This window comes from Malaya genurostris, chromosome 1 (assembly GCF_030247185.1).
Source record: "Malaya genurostris strain Urasoe2022 chromosome 1, Malgen_1.1, whole genome shotgun sequence".
Classification (NCBI taxonomy): Eukaryota; Metazoa; Arthropoda; class Insecta; order Diptera; family Culicidae; genus Malaya; species Malaya genurostris.
In genome coordinates this window covers 129,895,452-129,911,743 of record NC_080570.1, presented here as the reverse complement: position 1 = coordinate 129,911,743, position 16,292 = coordinate 129,895,452, and the positions used below count along the sequence as shown (strand labels likewise).

The 16,292-nt window shown below is 36.6% G+C and overlaps 1 protein-coding gene across 5 annotated transcripts in view; it reads left to right on the top strand.

Annotated features, from left to right (window-relative positions):
• Window positions 1-2,876, top strand: part of LOC131425766 (uncharacterized) — a 35,563-nt gene extending 32,687 nt beyond the window's left edge. For all 5 annotated transcript variants that reach the window (XM_058587909.1, XM_058587907.1, XM_058587906.1 and 2 more), the window contains exons 4-7: window positions 1,610-1,770; window positions 1,831-2,333; window positions 2,390-2,486; window positions 2,543-2,876. In XM_058587909.1, the coding sequence (XP_058443892.1) occupies window positions 1,610-1,770; window positions 1,831-2,333; window positions 2,390-2,486; window positions 2,543-2,729 (948 nt within the window). In that variant the 3' untranslated portion in view covers window positions 2,730-2,876. The remainder of the gene's footprint in view (window positions 1-1,609; window positions 1,771-1,830; window positions 2,334-2,389; window positions 2,487-2,542) is intronic.
• Window positions 2,877-16,292: the final 13,416 nt, after the last annotated feature.

The following is a 16,292-nucleotide window of genomic DNA, read 5'->3' as shown; positions in this document are numbered from 1 at the left end:
TAATTAATGCATTTGTAAGAAATAAATTTTAGTGAATGGATTACGAGTTCTTGCTTCAATTCTTATTTCTTTATTGTATAGAAATATGTTAATTTCAGAAAAACGAAAATACACTGTAGATTAGGATTTGTCAGGAAATAGTATACCGCTCTTGCATCTCGGACGGTTTCCGTTGACAGAGAACTGCAAAGAATAGAACCTGAGTTAGCTAAATGAAAACAGATGCAATACGTTATGATGGTAGCTCAGGAATAAAATTTAAGCACTTACCACGAAGGATGTAGAATTTGGCTGTTCACTTCTTAAGTCGCTCTTAGAAAGTGGCAATGGAGGCACAAAATTTTATTTTTTTTTAACTATTCCACAACTTCCTCAAAATGTTTATTTATGCGGGGCTTCTTGGTAACTTGTTTATAGCAACTTAAACAGTGTTGCTCGAGAACAATATTTTTATCATTATCAAGGGGTCGCTATATTGGTGGTAACTGGCGGTAAATCGCTCACAGACACTTTTAAGTTCGATTTTTCTTCGAAGTGCCTGGTCGTGTCGTCGGTTCAACACTTGTTGCTACTAGTGACCGTGGAATTCTCTACAACACCACAAGTTCCACAGGAAAAGAGTTGTGTTAGTGGGACGAGGAAATGGTCAGGATTTATTTTGCTATATAATGGGATTTAATTATTTGAAAATGAACTATTTTTGGTTATACTGGTCTCTGAATACCGTTTCTAATTACTAATTACTGAGAATCTCGGCAATCCAAAAATTGTTAACTGTCAATTATTGCCGAAATTATTAGCAGATAGTTTGCTGTCAGCTAGGCAAAAATTTTCAGGATGGAATCATGAATTGTCGCGTCATCCGTAATCGAAAGAAGGAAGGATTTTCCTTTATTATGCCATGAAATAAATATCACAAAAGCTAAGGTTGGTGGAAGAAGTGTTTTAATGATGTTCATTTCAATTCAACAAACAAAAAAAGTGCAAACAAAAACGAAAAGCGTTGAAATATTAAATTTAAAAGTAAAATTAACATAATAATTATCTGATGAAAATCAACATGTGTTGAACGTTATAAAATCATGTTCAGTCCAAAATAGTATATTGCGCTTCATCAAACTGTCAAACTGTCATAATTTTGAAGACCTGTTCACAATAGAAGTACTATTTACTGAAAATTATGCAGTGAATCAGCCCGGAAAAAACAATTTCTGCTGTATTCGAACCGTAAGCTCAACCGGACTGCTTTTCCTCTTGCTTCATATAAAGCACGCTGCATGCTACTCAAGTCACAAACTCTTTCAGAACGCTTTAATCTTGAGTTGTAATATTTATTAACGAAAACCTAGTCGCATAGAAGAGAATAAACCTATGAAAAAACTAATTGTTTATAATATAATGATTCGAGTAAAATGTTATATAAACGAAAAAAAAAAACTGAAACTTATTGTGGAAATAATAAATAATTATGATCATTGAATTTTGGTTTTCTATAGTCTACATTTATTTGACTAATAAATGCACGAATAATTAACAATTGCAGTTAACAGTCAATTGTATTGATTGAAAAACGTAAATAAAAAATGAAACTTCTTTCTCTCTTCATCAGATTATGACTGAGAAAACACTATCGGTAATAGCAGAAAACGTCGATACTAGCCAATTACCTCCCGAAGGAAACAGTAGCCCTAAAGTAGTTCCCCAAACACCTCCATCGCCGTCGATAACGAATCACTCGCACGGTCCTAAGTTCACCGGTACCCTGAAAAGGTTTGACCATCAAAGATAGTCTCGTTCTGAAAAAAATTCATTATAACCCTCTCATTGTAGCACATCGCAGATTCCCATCTCGGTAGAGCTCAGCGGTGTGTACAAACCAAAGAGCATCGAAAATCTGGTGGATGTCAGCTCTCAGGTAAAGGAAAAATCACCAACCCCGGGTAAGCGGGAACGAATCCGGAATAATTTGAAAAATGTTCTGCCACTCAACTTCTCGTGGCACTCGGAAGATGATCTGGTTTTCGGAATCGAGTTGCACCAGGTTGAGCTGGATGAGAGACAACAGGTGCCTCGGTTTATCGTGGAAGTGGTGGACATTCTGGAGAAAACCGAATGCCTCGAAACCAGTGGCCTGTACCGAGCGTCCGGTAACAAAAACTCCATCGAAAACATCAAGAAGAAACTGAACGAAAAGCGGTCACTGAAAAAGTACGAGTTCCTCAAGAAACAGGACGTTCACTCGTTGACCGGATCCTTAAAGCTATTCATTCGGGAACTGAAATCACCGTTGATACCGAAGGACGTTTACGAGCAGTGTGTTCAGAAAACCAAAGGTAAATGCTGTTACTGATTTAATGACACTTTTCAAGTTTTCCCATCCTTTTTCTAGATGAAGCCGAAACCATTGAAAATATCAAATTAGGATTAGACCGAATGGAAGTTATCAATAGAAATACACTAAGGTACCTTATTCAGCACTTGAAATGGTAAGTCGAAATGAGTAATTAAGTGACAACGGTACTAATTAGTCATTTGATTTCAGTGTCCATGAGCACAGCCATGTGAACATGATGAACTCGTCTAACCTGGCCATCGTGTGGGGAGCGTGTCTTTTTGCTTCCACGCTGGGATTGATGGAGAGTTACGAGAACAACGACTTAGGGAGAATCAACACGCTTGTGAAGCAGTTGATTGATCATTATAGTAAGATTTTCAACAGTGATAAGTAAAGGACCATTAGTCAACTGACGCACTCTTTTTCCGATTAGTTTTTGCTCTATATATAATAATAATTTCACCATAGTTTAAGACGTTGTTATAGTTTTATATTGTTATACAGAAAATATTCAGAACGGAAACTCGTTTTCACAACCTCACCTACCTGGTGTATATTTGCTGAATATCACAGCCAAAGCTTCGGTCCGCATGCTGAATACCGTGATAACTTTAAACTTGTTTGCTAATGTTGAACGCAAGTTCTTACAATTTTTTTCAGTAAAGCTTTCAACACGGAGAAAAATATATGGTAAAAACAATATTTTAGATGGATCAATCGAATTTCTACGTTGACATATTGACTGACTATGTACTTTGAAAGATCCAGAACGTTAAGCTGTTTTCGCTTCCGATTTGAACGTACTTTCAATTTTTAGGAAAAGCTATGTTGATTACTCAAAACTTTTACCTAAACTCAACTCTAATTTAGCCGGCGAACGACCAAAAATAGGTTGAAGCCTGGTTTAAATAAAAGAAAAATAATAATAACTATATTCTAAAGCTAATTTCAAGAAAAATTTGAGTTGAAGCAACGTTTTTTTTAAATAATCAACAAAATTATAAAAGCAAACACCACTTTTCAACAAACAATTTATTTTTAGAAAGGAGTGACAAGTTTTTCAGGCATAACGTTGTATTCTCCGTTTTAAATGGTATCAATTTTTGTATCGCTTCATCAGTGATTCTAGTACTCGGACATTGAGTTTTAAAGAAAATGATCGAATTCCAAGCAAATATTTGTTGAAAACTCCTCCAAACCAGAAACTATAACTACCTAATGTTTCAGATTATTTCAATGTTCAGAGTCGGTCGAAGAAAATGAATAATATAATATATATTTTTTTCAACTTAATCTTCCGGCTGGTATTCATCTAAACGAAAGATTGGGTTATTTGTACCCAACGTTTTTGTTAATTCAAACTGATATGTAAGGTTGATCTGATTGGCAATGACTAGCTTCTAACAATGCCCATTGGGATAGCTTTGGATAACCAGATATCAGCGGAGAAATTGTTATGATTCCAATTGAACTGTCAAAAGCGGTTCCAATCTGCATATTTAAAATTGCCTTGTTGTCAATTATTCACCATCAGTGGCGAGTATAGTTACCAAATAGTGAATATACCTAAACATATGTTAAAATGAATGAAAAACGTCATGCCTGAAACAAAAGAATGGATTATTTGGAAAGTGTAGGCCCAAATATTCTGCATGATGAAATTCAAAGTGCTCTGGATAGGTATGTCGGATTTCTTGAATTATTCGATTATTGAATGTTTGAATATCTTTTTTTGTAATTCATCGATTAACAGTTATTATTGTATTGCTTTTTATCTTTCTCATAGAAAATTTGCACATTTGCTGGAAAAAACGACTTTCGAACGGAGTCTCGGAGACCGGTAGTATTATATTTCATTCGACTCAGCTCGACGAGATCGGAAAATGTCTGTGTGTGTATGTCAATGTTGCTAATAGTGCATGCAGCACATTCTCAAGCGAGTGCGAGGCGTATTCTACCTTACTCGCACGTTTATGAGTCACTCACAAAAAGGTGCATTTTAAACATAAGTGGTGTTTTTTTTGTGTATTATGAGTGAGAGTTAGCAGGAGTAAACATTTACTGCGATTGGGTTACTGCTGCGAGTCAGTTCGCTCTATTTCGGATTATGTCTGATCGCTTGCCGAACGTCCGAGAAGTTGAACACAATAGCACTTGGTAGGACGGTCTTTTCTTGCCACCGGGCTGGTTTGAAAGCTTGTTTGTGTTCTCTCTAGCCAAGTACTGCACTCTTGTTACTTCTGTGTATAAAACTCAAGTAAATAGTGTTGATATTTTTTAAACTTCTGCATGAAACATGCGTGGTCATTGTCTTTTTAATTTATATATATATATATATATATATATATATATATATATATATATATATATATATATATATATATATATATATATATATATATATATATATATTTATATATAAATATATATATATATATATATATATATATATATATATATATATATATATATATATATATATATATATATATATATATATATATATATAAATGGATGTAAGTTTGTATGTTTGTAACGCCATAACTTCGGAACTAGTGAACGGATTGCCACCAAACTTAGCACAGGTACTAGTCGCATTTCAGAGATGGTTTAGGGCGAGGGGGACGACAGATCTGGTTTTTTCAAATAAAATACAAAAAGTCAATGGAAAGCGAAAAAAACTACATCTATCCAAACATCTAGATCGATCCGTTTGAAAGCGTTTCTAACCGTGTAAAAGAAAGTCAAAGAACATATGATCTCTTAAAAAGTTTCTGTTACTGGTCTTGACATTCACTGAGTGTCAACATTCAGCAGATTGGTAAAATGAAATTAGGGTTAAACAACATTGAAAATTTATTTTCTTAGTAGCTGGGAGCATGAAGATGGAATATATTTCAATTTATTGTAGCCCTTTGAAGGTTTACCCAAAGATATCTCTGTCTGTGATATTAAACTGGTTTTATATTTTGTTAGATGCTAAGACTTGCAATTTTTATGTTTAGAAACGTTTTTCATTAATACTGAAGCCAAAACTGAATAAAGCTGTGTTTAATATGTTATTGAAAATCTTATAGAAAGGATAACAATTCATTTTTTTTACTTTAATACATATTAACAGCAAACTACATAACGGTCTACTTCACGATTTCCCTTCTAGCATATTTTGAAGGTTCGCAGACGTTAAAAAAAAATCAGACAATGGAACGTCTCTACAAGAGAAACCCTACAGTGTACGATGTTGATGAAATTCGGAATAATTTTTGGTTCGAGTTGAATATAGAAACTGTGGAAAATGACGCAGACATTAAACGAGAATGGCCAACATTCCGACAGAATATGGCTGATAATCCGGAGCATACGCTCTCGGTGTGTGGGTTAGCTATGCACCAGAATATAACAAAACTGATTTTACAGGACGATAGTTCACAACTCTCCGAACTGTCTGCATCTGGCATCTTCATGTGACATTTGCAACTTTCAGGTTTCATGGCCTATTACGATACATCATATCTACATGATTATGTTTTTAACCAGCAAAAATCCAAGAAAAGACGATCGATCCATATTCAACCGTTACTATGTGTAGCAAAGAGAAGGAATGTGTGCATAATCGTATGCAGCGTGAAAAAGCCTAATCGAAGCGAAGTGCAGTTTTTTAGTGTCGTCCCCCTCGGTTTAGGGAGCATTTTTCTAGGGGAGGTGTAATTAACAGGAGGGGGTCATGAAAAAATTCATATAACTTGACGAGAATCGATACGTTTTGAAGACCATAGAAACATTTTGCATACATTAGATATGACTTTACGACGGGTGGATGTAGCAAGTGGCTTTGAAAAGGGGGGTGTAATGTTTGAAACGGCACAATTCCGAAACTATTGAACGGATTGTCACCAAACTTGACACAGATACTTCTTGCTCTTCTGAGAAGATCAAAAAGGTATTTTAATGGGAGGAGGGAGCGTAGTAAGTGTCCTTAACAGGGGGGGGGTCATGAAAAAATTTGTCTAATTTGACGAGAATCGATACTTTTTGGGACCATAGAAACAGTTTGCATATATTAGATATGATTATATGGGTGGTGGATGTAGCAAATGCCTTTAAAAGGGGGGTGTAATGTTTGTAATGTAATAACTCCGGAAGTAATTAACGGATTGCTATCAAACTTGGTACAGATACTTATTGCTCTTAAGAGATGGTCATAAGGGTACTTTTTGTGGGGGAGGGAGCGTAGCAGGTGTTCTTAAAGAGGGGGGGGGGGGGACGGTATTATGAAAAAATGTGTCTAATTTGACGAGAATCGATACTTTTTTAAAACCATAGGAACATTTTGCATTCCGTAGGTAAGATTATATGGGGGTTGAATGTACCTTTAAAAAGGGGGTGTAATGTTTTTAACGGCATAACTCCAAAACTACTGAACGCATTGCAATCAAACTTGGCATAGGTACTTCTTGCTCTTCAGAGATGATCATTAGGACATTCTCAGGGGAGAGCGTGTGTAGCAAGCGTTTTTAATTTGAGGAGGCCATATCGAAATTTATTTCATTTAAAGAGAATTGATACTTTTTAAAACCATACATACATTTTGAAAAACTCAAATATGGTTTTAAGGTTATTGGTGGGGGGTCGATATAATGAGTGCTTCTGAAAAAGGAAGTGTAATATGAAGTTTATAGAATTCTCCATAAAACGATACTTCTTGCTGAGTACAGATATTATTTGCGCTTCAGATGATTTTTAAGAAGAGAGTGGGAGTGGATAAATTAAGGGTCTCATCCAAGGGAGGAGTAAAGTTCAAATTGTTAATATAATCGAACCTAACTCCAAAACAACTCAAACTCACCACATAACCAAATACAAATTATAATACGGAATACTTCGACAAATTTTCAAGGACACATTTTGCATCGTGCGGTACACTGTCAGAGTGACGGTGTACCTTATTGAATTTTATATAAAACTGGCAACTCTGATGATTGGAAAATGATTCACCATAGTGACTGTTTATTATGCTCATAAACAAAGGTGTTTAATTTTTCGAGATCGTGGAAAATCCGAAAGAATTTGAATGTAATTGAAGCTGCTTTTTGTGATTACCATTGTTTGACTCAGAACTGATATGACTATCGACATCTGGAAGCACCCGGATTCAGTTTTGAAAACTGTCGCAGGTTAGTGTCGTCAGAGGAAACGCAAGACTTGAATTTCTAACCTTGATGTTTCATAGAAATGCTCAACAATGCACCAACGATTTGTTCCGCCGAAAGCTATTAAAACTCGTGCTACTGAGAGACCAATCGACCTCGCATATGACTACAAACCAGGAACAACGGCAGTTCAACAGAGCAAGTGTTTCAACATTGATATTACCGAGGAATGCGAGCGCACTCTGATCTCTGATTCAATCGTTTATTATTTAACATATTGAAACGTCAATAAATACACATTTGCAGATATGCTACAACAACTTGTTGGATATTTGTCGATCACTTGTGGTCCAGAAGAATATCACACTGGCGTCAGTTATGAATATGGTTCTTCCATAAAAAAACAATATGAAACTTGGTAATGGAATAAACAAAATACCTCAAATCACGGAAGTTTTCGTTTTGAAATATAAGTCATTTCATTCATAACAGTTCGGCTGAAAAGTTCGCATCGTTTCTATGAGAGGGCGCACTAGAATTAAATCCATACTATTTTCAGTTAGTACCAACCTTCAAAAGATACGTGTATAAATTTGACAGCTGTCTGATTATTAGTTTGTGAGATATTGCATTTTGAGTGTAGCTACTTTTGTTATTGTGAAAAAAAAGGAAAAAAAGGAATATACGCTACGAACTTTTCAGCCGATCTGTTAAATGTTTTCATCCGCTATTCGATAGCGACGCATTGTTTTCATGATAATTACTAGCATGCTTCGATGTCGTAGTGTTGCCTCTTAAGAAAAATTGAATCAGTTTGGATCCTATCGCCACTGCGAGCAGATGTATTTTTTTATGTAAGATAGAATACGCCTCGCACTCGTTTGACTATGTGCTGCATGCATTGGGTTCTCGCTCTATTAGCAGCATTGATTCTGTGACCAACATTCAAATGTATTATTGCTGATACGCTTGATTTGAGAAATGATGATCCAATATGTGTCATAAACGCTGAAACATGCCTTTGTGAACTATACGAATCTATCTGAATGAATTGGTGGCAAAAATGAGCCTGTCAAAAATTATGTTAATAAAATGCAAAATATATTTTGATGGAACTGGTTCGATGAATGAGAAAAGGCATTGTCACCTCACTAGGTAGATTAAGAACAGGTTTAAATTAATGGATTAGTTGATTAGTCGAATATTATTTTTAAACAAACCGAATAAATTTCAGTCGATAACCTAGAATATTAATCGACTAGTCGATCGATATTCCCACATCTCTAGCCCGGTATTTACTAAGGCATTAGAAATACATGGTTACAGAATATTTTTCTGCATTTCTTCATTTGCATTTCACAACACCGAGTGGTGACCATTGTAATACCACAATTGGGACCGATCCTCTACTTGTCACCCCTATTTCTGTGTTGTTGTATACATTTGAATTAAATTGCACGCAACATTGTACTCAAATTATTTGGTCTAGATGTATTTTTTCTCAGCATTGTGTCTTGGGATCAAAACTTTGCATAGCGGTAGGCGCTAGACTGCACGTGTCATTCGCTGATTTCGATTTCTTTGGCTGTTTTGAGAACGTAAATGGCATTGTTGAATCAAAACCAAAAATTGCTTCTCGATTAGAATCTCAGTTATGAGAGGAGATATTTTCGAACCGTTCTAAACAGAATAACTGAAAAATGGAAGTGAAACGGAAGAAATTAATAATCTTTTATTCACTAACTTCATAAACTATTCCGAAATCATAAATTTTGCATTCATCGTAAATTTCAAAATGCACAATCATTTATTTGTGCATCATAAATCAAAAAAACCTCCAGTATGAGGTCAGCTTGTTTCAATACAGCACTCAGAATCATGCCGAATCAGGCCACTGAGTTATTATTACAATAAATATGCAATTGTTCATTTCGTGAAACATTAGCTTAAAGTAACCTTTAGCTCGTGATGCTAAGCTATCGGAACCCTTGCAGCGTATTCACCAACCGAGCTATCGGTGAAATCTTTATTCGAGGCTTCTGAATGTGTGCAATGTACTTTCTGGCGATCTCTAATGAAAGCGTTTAATATGTATGCTCACGCTAGTAATTTTCTGCTTGGAATGTTAGCACATACATGATGAAGCTGAGAAATTACGACTGAGCGGTTAGACATTTCACGTATGCGTGTCCGAAACCATTTCACGTTTTCCTTGAGTAATAATTCCCATAAGTAGGATATCAAATGAAACGATTCATTTCAACCGTTGATTTCGTTTATAGCATCAACGAAACATGGACAGTTTTTTTTACAAGAATTCATCATTTCAACCAATCTGTAGTCCTCTCTACTGAGTCCGTACCAACGCATTCACAGTAAGGGATAATCTATTAAAAATGCTCATCAACACTCTGCACACTGCATTGGCACCGATCGATCCGACGCGACGTGTTGACTTGTTTTGTGCTGCCTCGTATTCAGAGGCTACTCGACGGAGGCCAACTTCCTCGCACATCACATCACTGTCCCTTATGACTATGTTAAGCAAATATGATTGCTTAATTTATATGTAAATTTTTATTACTGCTCTAGGTTTATTTTGCATCAGCACATCACAGCCACCAGCACTAGTCGTGCCTGCCGTCGTCGCAGTCCTGGTCGGTTGGCTGTGTTTTATCCTGTAATTCATCATTCTGCGTCGGTGGCAGTCACAGGCCAGGGGCGATATTCGCTATTCGGTAAACAGGAAGCAAAATACAAAAAAAAACATATGTTCCATAGAAAAACCCCTTTATTCCACTGGATTGAGTACGAGTGGTGATTTTAAATTTTTCAATACGCACACGCACACAGTGTGCATCTACACATACCTGAGCTAGAGTCAATTTTCCAATGCAAACAGCCAAAAATTTTCCCTCCTTTTTTTTCTCTAGATATACGCCAAATATTTGCCCGCGTTGAAACTTTTTGTGTGCCGAGAGAAGCTACTGACATTTTACTATCAGGAATATTAGAACAAACAGGAACAAACATTTCGAACAAGCCCTTTTGAATCATCCCATCAGTGGAATTAGACCATAAATGTATTTTTATTTCCGGTTCGGGACGGTGCATTGGCAAACATTGAGTTTGCAAACTTTTTCACATGTTTTTGAATGCTGGAAATGAAATACTATTATGATTAAAAAAAAGCAGGAATATTGGGAAATTGTAAATTTTGGTTTAAGCTTGCTTATCAAATCAAGTCGAAAAATCACAAATTGACAAATAATACTCAAAATCCTAAATTGACAAATATCCTAAAAATGAAACGAGTTTATTTAGATATTGTAGACTTCTAAGTCTACTGTAGTTTTAGGAAGTTCATAATCAATTTATCAATTATTACAGTTCTTTAAAAATATTAAAATTTCAGATCATATGTTTCATATGGATCCGACATCCGGTTCCGGAATTACAGGGTGATATGCACCAAAAACAGGAAAAAAAATAGTCACACACGTTTCTCAGAGATGACTAAACCGAATTTCACAAACTAAGATTTTACTGAAAGGTCTTACGACCTTATACAATTTTCCTGAGTTTTATTTTAAACCGACTTCCGGCTCCGGAATTACGAGAAAATATGTGAAAAATTTTGAAAAAATATGCAATTATATTTTCTTGGGAATTTCTCAAACGATTTTCACAAAAGGTCTTGAAATTCTTTAAAAAGTTCCCGAAAAGTTGATCCAGATCCGACTTCCGGTTCCGGTATTACAGTGCGATTACTGAAAATTTTCATTTTATAAAACTTACTGCTAAATTGATCTAGTTGACGGATCTTATCAGTTTGTGATTATATAAAACTACTTTGGGACTACTAGTCCCCGGTTTCCGCTTCCGAAAGCACCAGTCATAGTGAAGAAAATTTTCAAAAACGGAACTCTCGTCAATTTCTCAGCTACGGTTGAGCCAATTTTCACGATTTATGATTCATATTAAAGCTCTCATTGTCTTTAAATATACTGTGCAATTTCATCCTGATCCGACTTCCGGTTCCGAAATTATAGGACGATGAGTGTCAAAACATTCAAATTCAAAATGATGATACAGGAGAACGGGTATAGCGTTATGGGTAAGTCGATGTATTTCACGCTGCCCACCTGGGTTCGATTCCCAACCTCGCACATAGGGTCAGAAAACTTTCCTGGTCCGAAGAGGTGAAAGACAACAATGTTAAAACCTGTATAATCGAAAAAAACTGACGATGCAAAACTGGTACGCGACGGTACGTGCGGCTTTGCTCCATTCAAAGCGTGCTTTGTTCAATTTCGTATAGCGTGCAGGGTTGCCACATTAAAATTTATATTTTTCAGGTGAAAAATATGTAAATTTCTAATCCTTTTATTCAATTTGTACCTACTTTTCAGTGTTATTACAAGATCATGATAAAGATGCTTTTCAATAAAAGTGCACTTATTGCCTTGTCCCGGGTTGGCGGTTCAATGCATAGGACGCTGGTCTTACAAGCCAGTTGTCGTATGTTCGAGCCCCGACCTGGAAGGATTCTTAGTGTTAGTAGGATCCATAGTACTAGCCATGCAATGATTCTATACACTAAGAATCGGCTGCGAAGTCTGTTGAAACAGAAAGGCCAAATTCCACAAAAGGAATGTAATGCCAGGACTTTGCTTTGCACTTATTGCCTTTCTCATAAAGAAAGTGTATAGAATCACTTGAAAAATTGACCAGTGGAAATTGACCCGAAGGACTAAGTGTTCTATATAATTCGACACAGTTCATCGAGCTGAGCAATGTATGTGGGTGTGTAATGTCGCAAATAAAAAAAATCTCGTAATCCTGTAGGTTGCTATTGAATTTCACACCGTCATTTAGAGCTACGAAGGGTAAAATTCTTCTAGATTTGGCTTAAAACTGATTCAATTTGTAGGCTATATTAGTTACTTACTAAACGAACCGACTTTCGTTATACTGGTTCCAAGTTCCTGGTTCTCAAATAAAAGTTCCTACAGTCTTATAGGTTGCTGTTTAATTCATCCGGGTTCGGTTTCCGGTTCCAGAACTATAGGATAAAGTTTTGTTTAATCATTTAGTGCGGCGATGCAAAATAAATAAAAATTCTTATCAACTTGACATAACTGTTTACAATTTGAAAAGGTTATGTTAGTTTCTTGTTTTATTCAAGATTGAACAAAAAAATTTCTTCACAAAATCTTCTGGTGATATTTCTGAAAATATTAGTAATATGAGAAAGGCATCATTACACCACTAGGTGGATTAAAACAGGTTTTTAGATTTCCTATAACCCACACTAGCCACACGAAACGTTTTGGTGACTATTTTACAGAGATTTAAGGACGATTTACAATAAGATATCATGGAATAGAGGAATTGGTGTAAAATAGTCACCAGAACGTTTCGTGCGGCCAGTGAAGGTTCTTCCATTCGATTCTTCAGACTTTTTTTTTACGAAAAATCAAGCTATTTCAGTAGACCGCACTCGATTTTTTTCAAGTTACAGAACGAATACTAAAGAAAACCATAAAACTGCTGGGCATTTGGAGTAAAACGAGCAGGATGGCGATTCATGTGGCCATTAAAAACCATTCCATTGAATTTCTTGGATTTTTTACATAAGAAACACTCTTGTTTGTAGCATTTTTTCATGGTTCCCGATTTCTTTTGCGGGTTTTCTGTTTTTTCCCACTGTGCAGTTCCCCAAATTGTTTCAAAGTATCTACGATAATGGTGTATTCGCTTGAAACTAAACTCAGCCCAGTTTCAACCCAACTGTTTTTGAATGTAGGGATTTGACAGCATTTAGGAACTGGGTTAATTTGGTCTTCTATTTATCGGTATTCGCGACAGTCTACGTCAGGGGTTCCCAAACTATTTTGGGTCATGGACTCCTTTACTAAAATTATCTTAGGCCTCAGACCCCCATTAACAAATTCCTTTGAAAATTCAATTTCTTGCTTTTTTTAATATTGATGTAAAATACTTACCAATTTCTGCGGATAGTCAAATAAACACAGGTTTTTTAGCGTAAATATTTCAAATAACAACTTATGTCAAACAATAGGGGGTCGGTTTCTAAACCTCATCGAGTTTTCGTTTACGTCGACCCCCGCAAAAAAGAAATCGATTCCAAGGGGTCTACATCGACCACTTCGGGAACCCCAACTCTAGCCGAAGTGCAAGAAAAAGGCGTAAGTCGTCTGAAATTTGCACTAGCGCATTTATAAAAAAGAGCATAAATAAATGACATTTATAATGTCACTGTCAATCGGGTTGATCGACAACTCAAAAAGAGCAATCAAGTAAGAATTCATCCCTCTCAGCAAACGGTTCTATTTTGTTGGTCGTTGAGCGCATGTTGAACGACATACTGCACGAAATATTCGTTCAGTTTTCTGAATCGGTTTGTTGTTGTTTTGTTTTTCTCATATAGAAAGGTAATGCAATCACTGTGAAAACCGACTTTTGAACCGAGGCCCGGAGGGCCGATTGTCATATACCATTCGACTCAGCTCGACGAACTGAACAAATGCCTGTGTGTGTATGTAGGTATGTATGTGTGTATATAAATAATGTCACTCGATTTTCTCAAAGATGGCTGAACCGATTTTCACAAACTCAGATTCAAATAAAAGGTCTTACGGTCCCATAGATCGCTATTAAATTTTATCCCAATTCTACATCCGGTTCCGGAATTACAGGGTGATATGCACAAAAAAAATGAAAAACTACAAGGATCAGCCCCATGGGATTGTTCGAGCTGTTGATGTGGAACAAGGCAACCAAAATTTCTAATGATCGACATTTTCAATTAATCGTCACACTTTTGAATCCGCAAATGCAATTGATCTTTATTAGGAACCAACACCGAACACGCGAACCCAGAATATAGACGTGATTTGTATTTGTTTTATAGACGACGAAATTACATCAATAGCCCAAATGTATGCAATTATATGTTTGTACATGCTTCCGATACAGACATCGATATTTAAGCTTCTCATCGCCAAGCTTGTGTTCAAGTTTTGTATGCAAGCAGTTATTTTTATAGCGTTTCTCCACCATTACTACCATTCTCCGATTTCGGTTGAAGCGATAAACTTTTTCGCATTATCAACAAAGCTTGTATTGTGAATCCTCAAACGAACGAAGCAACAAAAAACTTCTGCTGTGAACACTTTGCTTGACATAGCTGAATGAGAGACCTATATTAGAGAGAAACTGGATGCGTGAGAGTATATGCTACTGAGCAGACCAATTCCCCTTGCCAAGTAAATTGTCTGTGCTCTCAGTCTCAGTTAACACATGAACTAAGCAATCCATGACAATGTAATGAAATAAAGGGTTCGCTCTCGTTAGTATTGTACGAAAAAGAAGACCTTGCTTCACGGCGTGCTACAAGACGCGAAGCAAAGTCATATAGCAATGTTTACGGTTGTTCGCATTCCAGGACAAAAATTTGATCACATTTCAAACATACTTTAAACATTTTATAGCAGAAATTTTGCTTTTGAGCCCATTTTCAAAACGATCAATTTGTTTCTTGGCAGTTTACACTGTGTATATAAAACATGGATCAATAAGTCCCGAGACTAAAGCAGAGATGGCGCTCGTAGTAAACCAGTAACCACGTCTTTCTAAAGTACTAACCTTTGCTTGAAACGGGTCAAAATTTTAAGTCGATCCGACCAGAAACAGCTGAGTTATCGAGGTTGGAGTAAAGTCGTTTTGTAGTTTGAATTAAAATTATAATGAAAGATCGTAAAGTGAAGCTTTCAGTCGTAGACCACGCGGGTGTCCGCTGTATACAGGAGGCGTCTCCATTCAACTCTATTCATGGCTGTTCGCCGCCAGCCTCGGTAGCTGCGAAGGGTCCGCAGATCGTCCTCAATTTGATCGATCCATCTTGCCCGCTGCGCGCCTCTTCTTCTTATACCGGTCGGATCATTATCGAGAATCATTTTAACCGGGTTGTTCTCCGACATTCTATCAACATGCCCGGCCCACTGCAACCGCCCGACCTTGGCCATTTGGACGAGGGCTGGTCCTCCCAGAAACTGGTGCAGTTCATGGTTCATTCGCCTTCTCCACGTACCGTCTTCCATCACCTTCCGTCGATCATCTTCCGCTGAAAACCACCTAGTGCACGTTGATACTCTTCAAGCATTTTCCAGGACTAGTGCCCGTAGAGGATAACCGGTCTAATCAGCGGTATGACGGCGAATTTTGCTCGATCATAGCGTCCTGCGCAGTCCAAAGTAAGCACGATTTCCTGACAATATGCGTCTTTGAACTTCTCTGTTGGTGTCATTATTGGCAGTTACCAGTGAGCCCAAGTACACGAATTCGACGACCATTTCGATTTCATCACCGCCAATCAGAACTCGTAATGGGTGGCTGACGTTATCTTCTCTCGAACCCCTACCTTTCACGTACTTTTTCTTTGACACATTGATGCCTAGTCCGATCCGCTTGGCCTCAGCTTTTAGTCCGATGTATGTATCTTCCATCTTCTCAAAGTTGCGTTCTACAATGTCAATATCATCATATACAGTATACAGTCAAGCTTATGTAATCTACACAATACGTTGTTTCGTGGTAATAACGTGTGATTTATTAGTAATATTTCTCGAAAGCAGAACATTATTGCATTTGATGTTCAGTACGTCTAAATTTTTGTCACATCGATCGATAATAATATTGAGATTGTTATATTTTTTTTTGTGCTGTGTAGGAGTAATGGATATATTTTCCCGTTTTCGAAAAAACAAAATAAAAAATCTTAC